Source organism: Buteo buteo, chromosome 14, assembly GCF_964188355.1.
Source record: "Buteo buteo chromosome 14, bButBut1.hap1.1, whole genome shotgun sequence".
NCBI lineage: Eukaryota > Metazoa > Chordata > Aves > Accipitriformes > Accipitridae > Buteo > Buteo buteo.
In genome coordinates, this window is record NC_134184.1 from 28,652,786 (window position 1) to 28,666,253 (window position 13,468).

At 43.1% G+C, this 13,468-nt stretch overlaps 1 protein-coding gene across 1 annotated transcript in view; it reads right to left on the reverse strand.

The window, feature by feature from the left end:
* Positions 1–4,800: 4,800 nt before the first annotated feature.
* VWA8 (von Willebrand factor A domain containing 8) overlaps positions 4,801–13,468 on the reverse strand; it is a 191,499-nt gene continuing 182,831 nt past the window's right edge. Inside the window, exons 43-45 of the mRNA XM_075046133.1 lie at positions 12,444–12,542; positions 10,998–11,236; positions 4,801–8,628 (exon numbers count right to left, since the gene is read on the reverse strand). Of these exons, the coding sequence (XP_074902234.1) occupies positions 8,520–8,628; positions 10,998–11,236; positions 12,444–12,542 (447 nt within the window). The 3' untranslated portion in view covers positions 4,801–8,519. The remainder of the gene's footprint in view (positions 8,629–10,997; positions 11,237–12,443; positions 12,543–13,468) is intronic.

Consider the following 13,468-nt stretch of genomic DNA (forward strand, 5'->3'; position numbering starts at 1 on the left):
GGATCTTTTGACTTTCCGTTTTTTTGGAGAACAGCTGCTTCCTTTTTTTTCACCCTGCAAATCACATTACTGAGGCACATTAATGAGGGTGCACACCAGTGCTAGAGAAGTAGGAAGCTTCTAAAAACCACCCGCTGACTACAATTTCTGTAACGGATTTTATCACAGGTGTGCTCTGTGGAGTATGCAAATAACATCTCAAAAGGCTCACATGAAACTTCATTATAAGGGTTATGCTATTGGATTAATGACACAAAATACTAGTTTTAAATGCTATCTTGGCCTTTGGCAGCATCTAGCTCTTCTCTAACTGAACAATTTATCTATTCATTTGCACATGGATAAAAATTCACAGTTGATCAATTAAAAAGCAGAGGAGAAAGGACACTCTATGTTTTTATTGCATTATAAGACTTATTAATGAGTTTAGAGCTATAACATCACATGCTAAAAACCCACATAAAAGAATTTATACTTCTTGGCATCCAATGCACAAGCAGCATTAACGCTGGCCCATGTTTGGGTATGCACGCTGCAGCTCAGGGCTTGGCTCCGTAGTGCTGTGGCATCGCTTTTGTGCTGTGTTAATCCAGAGCTTATGTATTTTAAGATCTTCTGCTTCCAACCTGTCCTGCCTGCAAAAGACCAGACCCTGTGGAGACTCCTTGGTCTGCTGGGACTGTTTGCAGCAGAAAGAGGAGTGATTTGGGGTGGGGGTGATAAGAGATTTTTTTTCTGAGCTGGCACTAGAGGAGAGGAGAGCTTTGAGTTCTTAAATGCACCACAACAAAGAGGGAAACCTGCTGTTGCATGAGCATGGAGACCTTCTTGAGTGATGTCCCATGGTCTGGAATACCCCTTTGGCCAGTTTGGGTCAGCTGCCCTGGCTGTGTCCCCTCCCAATTTCTTGTGCCCCTCCAGCCTTCTTGCTGGCTGGGCATCAGAAGCTGAAAAATCCTTGACTTAGTCTAAACACTACTCAGCAACAACTGAAAACATCAGTGTCTTATCAACATTCTTCTCATACTGAACCCAAAACATAGCACTCCACCAGCTACTAGAAAGAAAATTAACTCTATCCCAGCCGAAACCAGGACAGGCTGCCTGCATGCTCAGCCCTTGTACTAAGTCTGTGCTTAAACATAAAACCGGTCCCTAAGCCAGGGTCTTACAGCAAATATATTGATGAATGTAAGGTCTTGTTTTATCTCTTGCGTCTGGCTTGCTCTTTTGGAAGCGTGCCACATCAAAAGTGGGTCACGTCAGAAAATTGAGGGAGTGAGGAGGACTACGGCAGCTGTATCTCTAGTATGATTTTTGCTCATTTTGGGCACGTTATGTGACTTTTTGCTAAATGGATGCAGTGAGGTACTCGGTCATTTCCCCTGAATGTGACAGCAGAGAAAGAGGTCAGGGAGTTTCAGTGTTCCCTGTTCACCCTCCATACGGTGAGGAATGCCAAGGGGGTTGGGGACAGCAGGGAGTGGGAGGGATCTGCAGAGCAGTTTTGAGTAAAAATCAGATGGGGGGAAAAAAAAAAAAAAAAAGTCATTTTGGTGCATCAAATTTCTGCTGCGCTTTCTGCTGCTGAATGCAGAGCTTGCAGGCTTTTCATTAAAATGGACTTTGGGCTTTCCCACGAGCACAAAGCAGCGAATTAGGCTGGCGGAGTCCCACCAGGACACAAACCCCCAGCGGGGAAGAAGGACGGGGCGGGAGAGGAGCCGCTGGTGGGGTCACCGCCACGGATGGAGGTTCGTGAGCTGCACGGGCCAGCGGAGATGCCCTGATGTCCTTGTCCCTGCTAAATCTGTCCCTGCACTACCCTCCCCTGCATTGCCCCAGCAGCAGGAGGAGATGAGGCGATGCTAAGGTTGCTCCTTTGCTACCACCAAATATTTTTGGGATGGGGACAGCTTGTGCAGCACTATGATAACAGGGAGGCATGTTTCTTGCTTCAACGCTTCTCTGTAAATCACGGCAGGGGAGCATCCCTGCCCTTACCCAAATGCATTTCTTTAAAAAAAACCCCCTAATTTATTTGTAATTGTCAACTTGGAAACCACAGTAGGCGACCTTACAGATGCCGAACGAATCCAAGCTGAAATGCAGGTGTTTGTTGGTACGGATGGTAGGGAGCATGATTTAGTTACGACGACAGAAAAAAATACCTGGAACACCATTCCTCATATCACCGTCCTGTATAACACATTTTCCTAACCAAGTAATGCTATTTTTGGACTTTTTCCAAACCACCGTCTGCATGTAATATTGTCATCTTACTCAGAGAGCCTGGCCAGAGAAGTTAACATAAAACACTTATTTAATGATTTGACCTGAAATGGCTGTTGCTAAGAATGGATTTTGTATCAAGTCCTGGTATAAAAAGGGCTTTTTTTCGTATTTGTGAGATGTATTTAGTTTATAGGTGCTCTGTGACTGTTTCCACCGGCAGTAGGAGGTTCCAGGAACTTTAAAATTTTGGCTTGTGCTAGAAGGAACTAACTTGTACGCATTTAAAAAGGAGAAAAAAGCTCATAAAATTAGTATTCAGGGAACACACATGGTTTAGCCCATGCCACTGTTTGTCTGATGATGTTTACAAGCCTCAATTCATCCTCAACGTATGCCTGGGGTAGGGATGGAGTTTGTTTTCTGCCTGTTACTGGTAAGGATGCTTCAGCAGAGAGTTGAAGGGCTGAAGCCAATGGGACCATACTGGCTCCGAGGCGGTGCTGACTCCAGCAGCGGAGATCCGTCTGCCCCGTGTCAGGATGGTTCCGTCTTGCACGGTCCCCGTGGCGGGTTTTGGCCACGACGGGGCCCCATCTCACTCCTGCTCTGTGAGCTGAACGTGGCCCCTCAGCTGAGCCTCTCCTGGCTTTGGGATGTGGTTTTTATGGTGGGTAATTTTATTGCTGTGGCTGTGCCTGGTAGATCTTCCCATCCCTGCTCCTTCGTCTGCCTCTCTCCTGACCATTCTTGCATTGGTGTTCAAGACAAGCCAGTTCAGGAAGCTGAGCAGGTTGAAAAATGAGGAATTTGTCCTTTTTTCCCCTTCCTGCTCTCTTCCCTTATGGTTGTTTTGGAACCGGGGAGCTCTGGTGCCAGATTACACCCAGCTGTAAGGATCTGCAGCCTCGGGCAGGGTCTGGTTTCCCACCCTACCTGGCTTTGCACAGCTCAGCCTGTCCAAAGCAAAACTGTATGTGATGGCTGGGGAACCCAGGGTCAGAATCTGAGTTGGTTTTTTTTTTTCACATTACCAGTATACCTACTGCAATTAGTTTTTTTCTTGAATAGGATCATGCTACAGGTGTAGCGTGGAGGACACAGAACTTTTCTGCACGCAGTCATGCCAGAGGTTCAGACTAATGATGCTGTGAGTAATGAGAAGGATATCTGTTTGGTTTTTTTAAAGTAGATTTTCATATGCTTACTTATCCTGTCAAAAGTTGGAGAACAGATAGTCATAAAAAACAAGTTATTCAAATTTTATAATGCTGTCTTCATCTTTGAAAAAACCCACCATCACCTTCGTCCTGAAAAATGTTGAATCTCTTCCTCAAATCTTCCCACATACATACACTCATTTCCCAGAAAATGCAGTTGATTTTAAAATACTTCATTCAGTAACAATGTTTTTCACATTGTCATAACAATCTCAAAAGCAAAAGCTCTTGTGAGAGGCAATTTGTTAGCTGTTTATTTTGATGACACCATGAGCTCTAGGGAGTTTTAACCTGTTTGAAGACTGAACAATACAAATAACCTTTTAATGCTTGTAATATCAGAGAGTAATTTTTAGTTTTCCTCTTAGGATTGCTGGTGCTGAATAGATACTGTGCATCACACTGCAGCGATGTGCATACTGAGAAATAAACCACTGATAGAGGCATATACATGCAGTAATTTTGCAAAAGGACTTTCTAAAATAGCCTGCTGATGAATCAGTGCGCGACTGGTGATAAACACAGACCTTTTCTGGTTTTAAGGATTAAAACATCTAGTGTAAAGCCCGTCTCCTAGAAGATGAAATCCTTCAGCTGAACGGTTGGCTTTGCTAGCATAGTTTTTTCTAGGGGAATTTGTTCACTACAAACCGTTGTAAACAATCATACATTCTTGAGTTAGAGAGCACCAACATTCCCAGCGAAGAGCATGGTCACACCAAGAATTGTCTTGGAAAAAAGATCCCTAACGGCACAGTCCCGTACGGCGTGGGAGATATTTTAAATCAACAGATACGGGAGGGTCTTGACTTAAAATGCTCAAATGCTTTGGGCATCAACATCTATCATTCACTAACTGTAACAGCCAGAGCACCAATCCAGGGTTGAAGACTGTAAATTACCGTCTGTGATGTTCAGGGACCGCTGGACAGCTCGTACGTTGGCCAAAATGTCTTCCACACGTAATGGACCATGTAAGATGCTTCCATGTGTTGAGCGCTGTTACTATACAGCGTACACAGGGGATGAGAGGGAGAAATGTTAACTTTCCTTTTCTGCAAGGTTCATTGTCGAGACAGGAGAGTGTGTTTGCTCTCCCCAGATGCTGGCAGAAAGAATAGTAAATGATAAAATGCAAGTTGGGTTGTTTTTTTTTTTTTTTTTTTAAATGAGGTCAAAATAGACATGTTTGCCCCAGAAGCAGAATTATCTAGGAGCTGAACAACAACTTCCATTATCTTTACAGCAGGCAAACTGAAGAGCTTTACTTATTTTCACTAAAACAGTAGCATTTAAAGAACTAACCAAACCCTGAACCTTTTCTAATCTAGAGGTTCTGTACAACAATTATATTTTCAAATCAGCGTTCCGGATTCAATAAGTGGTTAGGAATTGTATTTTTATTTCTCAATAAATATCTTGTACATTTTCATTTTTGTAGGAATGTCATTTATTAACAAACATGATAATGTGCAATAGCCAACACAGCACAATTGCTTGTTTTTTTAAATGAATTGTCGAAATTATTTTAATACTTGTTTTGTAATAATTAAAAAATAAATAAATTTAACTGTATAGATAAAGAAAACCTCTGGTATTCTTGCATCTCTCACCTGTACTCTCAACTAGGCATCGGAGTTCTTTTTTTTATTTGATTTTGCACATATAATACAGTATCTAAATCTCCTGTTGTATGCTTGTTTCCTCGAATATTACATCAGTATATTTGATCAGTGATGAGCATCTTTAGTCTTAATTTTATCAGGCGAATGGATAAGCTCTAGCATGACATTCTCAATCATGTTTGACACCTAGTGTCGGTAAAGGAAAGACGTGAAGAAAAAAAAAAGACTGCTGGAGTCAAAGATCACGAGTCCCTCCTAACCCTCCTCGCACTTCACGCTAACCCATCACTTTTACACGTGGTTGTGCGAAGCTGCTTACGTCCCTAAACGTTGAACATGCTTTGCTCTGACTGAAGTCACATCTGCCTGGGCTCTCTGTACATTTTTTTTTTGCACCTCAGTTAAGTAATAATCTTAAATGACTGCGTACTGTTACTAACTGGCTAGTGAGCATGAACGCATTACATATGTAAACAGAAGTAGACCAAAATCTGCATTATAAGGGGTAGTTAAAATCACTACTGCTGATGTGACTAATGCTATTAAAGCATCAGCGATAGGTCAGGACCCGCTCTAACCGGCAGCTCCATTCATTCGCCAAAACAGTGCCTTTTCATAAAAACCGATGAGTGCAAAAGTGCCTTAATAAACTGTGAGGAGAGATGAAAAATACCTTAACACGCTTTCAGAGGGAATGAGTGACACATAGCGCTGGTGCCTGCATTGCAATGAGAGCAGTCACTGCCGCTGCTGTTAGTTACACAAAGCCACATCACTCTTAAGCATTTTACTAATTAAAAATAAATGCAAATTAAGAAGCTCTGCAAGTCCCAGGGACATGAAAGAAGAGTGTTGGTTGAATTTCTGAGCAGTGAAATAACACTGCCAGTCCTTGCAAGAGAGGGAAAAGCACAGCTGCTGCTTTGATTTCCCTGGGGTAGCGATGGGCATTAAAGCAGGTGAGAGATGCTCAGCCTGGGGAAAAATTTGCCCTGAATTGTTACAATTTAGAGAGATGCTCTCGGGTCAAATATGCTCTGCAATGAAGCGTTGTTAAAAGTAAAACCCCCAACGCCTCCTTCTGAACTGAAAAAAACCCCAAAAACCCACCCCAAAAAACAACTTTCATTCATTTCTTCTCCCTTTCTCTCAAAATCTACCGCGACCTGCTTCCCCCCTCTCCCAGCCTCCCTCCTGGCCGGGCCTGGCCCTGGACGTGGCCGTATCCTGTGGGCCCATGAAACGTGAACTGAAACACAACAGACATCGCCCAAAACAAAGAATAAAACCAAACACTACAGAAAGGTAACTTCATATAGCATGACATGAGATACAGTTTACAGGGACACTCAAACAAAAGGTTTAAAATTGGATTTACCTTAAGAGTTTCCCTTAAGTAACACTATTTTTTTTTTAATGATAAAGGTAACAGTACTACACTGCATGTAAATCTGAGGTGAGAAAGTTTATCCACTTGAGTAATCTAGAAAGTGTACAGTATATTTGCTAATTAACTGTAATAAAATGCTTCTTTTTTGAAGGACTGGTGGCAATAAAAGCAGAGGTGCTGAAGGAATTTCCATGTAAAAACACATTTACTAACAGACTTACTAATATGCCAATTCTTTATTGCATTTAGTTTCTTATCATGTGTTTACAGGACCAAGTTATTTATATTTTGAAGCATACTTCCCCTTAGTAGCCGCGTCTGTGTGTATGTGCGTGAACACGCATTCGTCCCAGCCAGGGATAACCTTCTCAACCTTCTCCTCCCAATTCCCTTCTCTTCAAACAGGAATTGCATCTTCAACCTCTTTGTTTTCACATATATAGTTCTCATAACAATACTAACAAGCCTTTGAAAAATGTCTTCCGTCCTCTCTTGCCATGAAGAGTTTCAAAGCTGGCCAGGCTTTGAAACACATCCTAAATATGGGACATTTTTGATGCTCTGGTAAAGATTTGTGCTGCAGGACTGATGGAGTAGAGAATGACCACTGGAAATTAAACCACTGATGGTTGTATTTAACAAGATCCAGTTAATTTGCCTCCTCCCCTCCAAATATACTGCTCACAGTGCGGTTTGAGCAACTGCGGGATTAAGAGAAATATTAGAAGTGAAGTACTGCAATTCCTCCTTCAGATTTTTATAAGTACTCTCCCTGGACTTTTTGCTATTCAGTTACCCTGAAATTAATATCAGCAGAGTATCAGTGATGATGCACATCCCCCACCCCAGCTTAATTAAATCATACATTCAATTCATCAAGTATTCCAGTGTTCCCGATGCACTACAAGATATCTATTCTTTAGTACATAAAGAGGAATTATCGCCTTATGGGACAAGCCAAACACCAGCTGACTGAATTATAAAATAAGCCTTTATAACTATCCTGGATATTAAATATACTCCAACACAGATATCTTGCTAAAATAAAAATAGATTTTTTTCCTCTTCTTTTATAAAAAAGAACTTATTTTCTCATGCCTAGATCTCTCCTCCAGTTTCATCTTCAAAAGACCCAAGCAAAACAGACCACGAAGGAACTCTAGCAAAGCATTAGTAACTTTTTTGTCTCCCAACCGAAAAGGCACCTCCACGTACCGAGCCCATCCCAGGGATTCTGGGCAACAGGGCAGCGGGACAGCACCATCGGTCACGCAAAGGAGACAAGGCAGTAGTTCCCTCTTTGGAAACGCCGGCTGTTGGGTTCTTAAGACCTTTTTGACCCTTTCCCCTTACTTTTCAGAGGCAGAACTGAACGAATCTATTTTTGCTTTGTTTTCCTTCTTAACAGCCACTTTCTCTAGATCTGACAACTCTGAGCACCGTGCCTGATCAGATAATGAATGTTTACACGCGACGGTCAGCGTTCCCAAACCGCTCCATTGTTCCCAGCATCCAGCGGTGAAGCCCCGATGCCCGTCAGGACAAGAAAGCAACGGCAGAGGAAGGAAGGGTTTCCTGCCTGACAAGAGCAGTCCTGTTTAAATCAGAGATGGAGTTAACTACCCATTCAAACATATGCACACAAATCACTGAAACAGACTGCCTGGCTCTGCCTTGCATAACATTATCGAATCCCAGCGAACCGTGTTTAATAAAACAGGGTGAGATGATACTGTAGCGCTGGCAACATGGCAGTCAGAGGAATGATCACAAGCTGTCCTTTATTTATTTCTCCCTCCAGGAAAACAGTCGTTCTGTTGCCGTTCTGCAATTTACCTCCGCTCCGCTGCAATTCTTTGAAGGCGCTAAGTCGGTTGAGAGATTTTGGGTGAAATTTTACAGCCCGGCTGTCGTGCAGATTTGGGTCGCTTTGCTGATTAGAGAACAGTATGTATTTTATTAACAACTGTGTTTATCCTCAGCTTTAGGATTTGTATCTCCAGCAGGAGTGGGTTTCTTCTTTGAATTGACGCACCGTGACATCAGTGATGCTTAGGCACTTGACAACATGGTAGATGTGAAGATCTGCTGCAAAATCTGGGGGATCTCTTTGGTATCCATGGCAATAAAGGATCGACCCGCTGGTAGTGTCCTCTGCAGCCTAAGGAGCAGAACGAGGGACAAGACACGATTACCATTTCAAATTATGTTCCCAGGGTTCCTTAAGACGGGAAAGCAGCAGTGGGAGGAAACGCTGAGAGCACCTAAGTCACAGAGGTGGTTTCGGCAAGACATCAAGAGTTCCTAGAGATTTCTATTCACGTCCTCTTTCTGACGTGCAAGAACTCCATTTTGATCAAGGTACCAGTGACCCCACGAGGTATTACCACAGCTGGTTTGCTGAGGGCAGCTAGAGATTTACTCTGGAAATGCAGATAGTTACTTCCTTTAAATAGATTACCATGAACCCACAGCTCTTTCAGTTCAACACCTCCAGTGAATTCTAAATGTGCTCTTTGTATTTCCTCTTTCAGATGGCGGCAGATTAGCTGGAAAGATATTTTTCTGCCAATATTAGCCTGACACATTTTTATTCACAGCTTAACCCCCTTAAAAAAGGTAAACAAGACGCATGTTACAACCCCCATCTCCCTCATGTCCAGTCAGCAGGCTTGGAATTTATTTTTTCACTGCTTTTTAAAGGAGTTTACGCTCCACACCGTTTCTCCAATGCTAAGTTTAGTCTCACTTCGAAAGTGAGTTTTTCAAAAAGCTGCAACAGAGAATTCCCTTCTCCTTCCCCCACAGCAGTCACAGGAAGGCTTTGTCTAATTCTGCACTTCCACGTACATAGAAATGCGTTTCAGTGACAGCATTGTGTGTGTTTTCCATACCCAGTGAACTAGGCAATTATAAGATCTCCGCTTACACAGCAGGATATGGTCAATGCTTTTTTTAATTTTTTTTTTTTTCATTCCTAGCAGAAGTAAAAGGACTTTCTGTAATTATAATCTTTCAGAATGGATTCTCTTTTCATGCATAACGCAGCTCTGATGTACAGACCCGCAGACAGGACTAATGGTGGCTGTGCAGTATCTTTCAACCCTTTTCTGACTAAAACTACGTACGGGGGGTCAGTTCCCTTTGGGCCTTCTCTCATTCTGCTCTAGTTGAAGGCTTGAACAGAAGGAGAAAAGGCACTGTTGATATTTGTGGCTATACCAGCTTTTTGCTGTGTGTACTGGTCCTCAGTGGATGTGCAGCCGAGGGACACCTGGGACAGAATTTCCTTCTTTTCCCCTGTGCCCAAACAATTTAAAGTGAAATTATGTAGTATGCCTAAAAATAGGCATATCGGCTCAGACTCTCCAAAGATCGGCGTCTGTAACACAAGGGGAGTACCCGAGTCAAATTTTTGGCAGTTTTGAAGACCATGAAACTCCAGCTTCTCTTGCTTTAATCTCTTTTCTTAGGCCCACACACATTCAAACCGCACACTGGGCAATGGCCCAGGCACCCTGTCTCCATCACGGCTACGCAGCGATATTCCGCAGGGGGATAGCGCACATCCTCCCGCGGGAGGACGGCTCCAGGTGCTCCCTTCGGATGCGCAGAGTGCTCTGAACCAGCTGGCTGTAAGGGATGTCTGCCACGACCCACGAACCAGTGTCCTCCCTGACGCAAGACAGAAGCTACCGCTCCTCATCAGTAGATTAAAAAAAAAAAAAAAAGAACGATGGATGAAAAATGGGACATGAGCCAGCAACGTGCGCTCGCAGCCCCGAAAGCCGACCGTGTCCTGGGCTGCATCCCCAGCAGCGTGGGCAGCAGGTCGAGGGAGGGGATTCTGCCCCTCTGCTCCCATCGGGTGAGAGCCCACCTGCGGTCCTGCGTCCAGCTCTGGGGTCCTCAGCACGGGACAGACGGGGACCTGTTGGAGCGGGTCCAGAGAAGGGCCATGAAGATGATGAGAGGGCTGGGGCACCTCTTCTCCTATGAAGACAGGCTGAGAGAGTTGGGGTTGTTCAGCCTGGAGAAGAGAAGGTCCTGGGGAGACCTTATAGCAGCCTGCCAGTACCTAATGGGGGTTTATAAGAAGGATGGAGAGAGACTTTTTCCCAGGGTCCATAGTGACAGGACAAGGGGCAATGGTTTTAAACTGGAAGAGGGTAGATTTAGATTGGACATAAGGAAGAAATGTTTTACGATGAGGGTGGTGAGACACTGGCACAGGTTGCCCAGAGAGGCTGTGGCTGCCCCATCCCTGGCAGTGTTCAAGGGCAGGTTGGATGGGGCTTTGAGCAACCTGGTCTAGTGGAAGGTGTCCCTGCCCATGGCAGGGGGGTTGGAACTAGATGATCTTTAGAGGGCCCTTCCAACCCAAACCATTCTATGATTTTATGATACTCCGATCAAAACCTTAGTGCAGAACACCAGCATGGGCAACTATGCCTAACTTCACTGCAAAAAAAGCATAGTTTAGATTTATGGTGAATGGAAACAAATTAGGCATAAAACAAATATACTTACCTATCTGCCTGGTCTCCTAAGGATCCTATAAATATGGCAAAAGCATTGACTTGAGCGTTGGTGGTCAAGACCTGGGCAAACTTGGATGGCTGAATACCATATCGCTCGAGATTTGCATCACTCAAGACGATAACAAAATACTCGTCAGCCTCTTCCTTGGCGATTTCACGAATGGCATGCTCTGTCCCTTCCAAGGTATGGTCTCCACTCATGCAGAACTGAGCATGGGCATGCATAACCTGTGTGCACAGCATTACCAAGTGGAAATACGTCAGATGACTTTAGGAATAAACATTCATTTCAGCTGGCACAGGAAGGAGTCAATATTCAGTTTTGCTATATTAGAGGATGTCTCCATATTACAGATGTGGACAGTGCTCCAGATACTACAGAAGATGCAGCTTTTTGTACATAATATGCTGTATTTTAAGACAGACAACACTTCTTAAAAACACAGTGGGTCAAACAATCAAAACCCACACATGGATGTAATCAGACTGGGGCTTAGGGAAGGTAAAATACCTTTGATCAGCTACAGTTTGAGTAGCAACATTCCTGTGTCTTTAAGGAAGAAAACAGGTCTTAGTTTCCTAATGCTGTGACCAGCTCCTGCCTGTTTATAATTTGCACTAGAATTCCAAAGCCTAGTAGTGTCACAGTTATTATCAAATATCTGACCCCTGACAGTGGCAGCAAGGTTTAAAAATGTTGAAACATTTTGTTTGAGCTTTTATGAAATGAATACACTATTTTCATCGATGAAGCTGTTTCCTATGCAGAAGGCAAGGAATTCTAGATGTTAGAAAATCCAGTTCTCCTAACGCAAGTAGCTGCCGATCTTTTAAAAATACTTTTTGAAGGAAGCTCAAATACACAGTTCTAACCTATCAAGCTGCCAACCAGGTAAATCCCAAACTATACTCAATTTTTCTTCATCCTATTACAGTAAAATCTTGGTGAATACACTCACTTTGCAATTGTGATTTAACATGTTTTCAAGCTAGCATTGGCACATTTTCCCACTGCTACCGTGACACACAACTTCTTGAGGGTACCAGGCTAAATCACTGACCTGGGATCCCTCTACAGTTTAAATTAGTCACTTACGCACTAATAATATCACCACATGACTTAGGCAGAGCTATCTATATCACTGTATAATGCTTGGAACCTCCTATATCCTTTGACAGGTAGTCAAAATGACACATTTATGACACAGCAGTCCAGAAAAACACATATGTAGCTTCTACTATTTTGGCATAATTTGTTTTCTGCCATGTCTCTGAAAGGTCCTGTTTCAATTTTATGCAAATACACAGAATCTGCTTTCTTGTCTTTCTTTTATTTTACTCTCCTTATGTTCTGCATTCTGTGACCCACCTACAATTTTATCTTTGCAGTCATAAAATCCTTAATTACCCACCATCACTTATCAGTAGGATTTACCTTAAGAATCTCTAATCTTTGCTTATTGTTCTTGGGAACTTTGTCACTCCCAACCAAGGTGATGTTGAAGCCATCTCCTGAATGTCCAACAATATCGTACTGCAAGAAAGAAACTTCATCAGTCATCCGTTAGTCACGAATGGCCCTTGGGTCACAATGACACGAGACAGATCAAAGGCAATTTGCTTTCAACAAGAAAACCAAAATACTGTTCCCTGCTTCTGTTCATGAGCTGCTTAAGGGAACTACTTGCAATTTCTCACTGACATGAAAACATGGGAAAGAAGTGCTAAATAATGAAATTAAAGAACAGTTACTTATTTCCATGGTCTGTTTTTTCACATCATCCCACCAATTGCGGAGCGGTGATGCGTAAGATCAAGACCTTGCCCTCTTACATTGTCCGTGTATTTTTTTAAAGTAGCAATTTTCATCCTCTTGAGTCTGCCAAACAAGAAGTGCATTGTCTGAGAGTAGCTCCCATGTTTGATGGATCTTTTTTGTGACCTCATTCTGCTCTGAAAAAAAAAAGTATTAGAAGCCTTCTTTTTTGAAAATCAGCACTCCTTATTCTTGTGCATAACAGATCAAAGTCATTGCTGAAAGTATGCAGAGAAGTGAATTCCAAGAGTCTCTGTACGTTTTCAAAGGAGATGGTGTGCACATCATTCTCCTGTGAACGATGCTGCAAAAAGGACATGCAGAGCTGTAACAGTTCAAGTATCTTGTTGAACAAATAATGTAATATTGGGAAGGCCTTTGTTTTATGTGAGAGTTCTATTGTCGTTACATGAAAACCAAGACAAGCTGAGTTATGGCGAGGTCCTGCCCTGCCCTTTCTGTTGTGGATGTGGCAGTCGCCCCAGGGACAATTCATGAGCAGGACAAAAGTGGATTTAAGAGCTGGCTACACCAAGTAATAGAGCACAGTGCACGGATCCTGAGCCCAGAGAGACCTGAGCTGGCAGTTCCGCAACATGAACATGCCCGTATTTCCCCGTGACTAGCTGGCACAGACCTGTCTT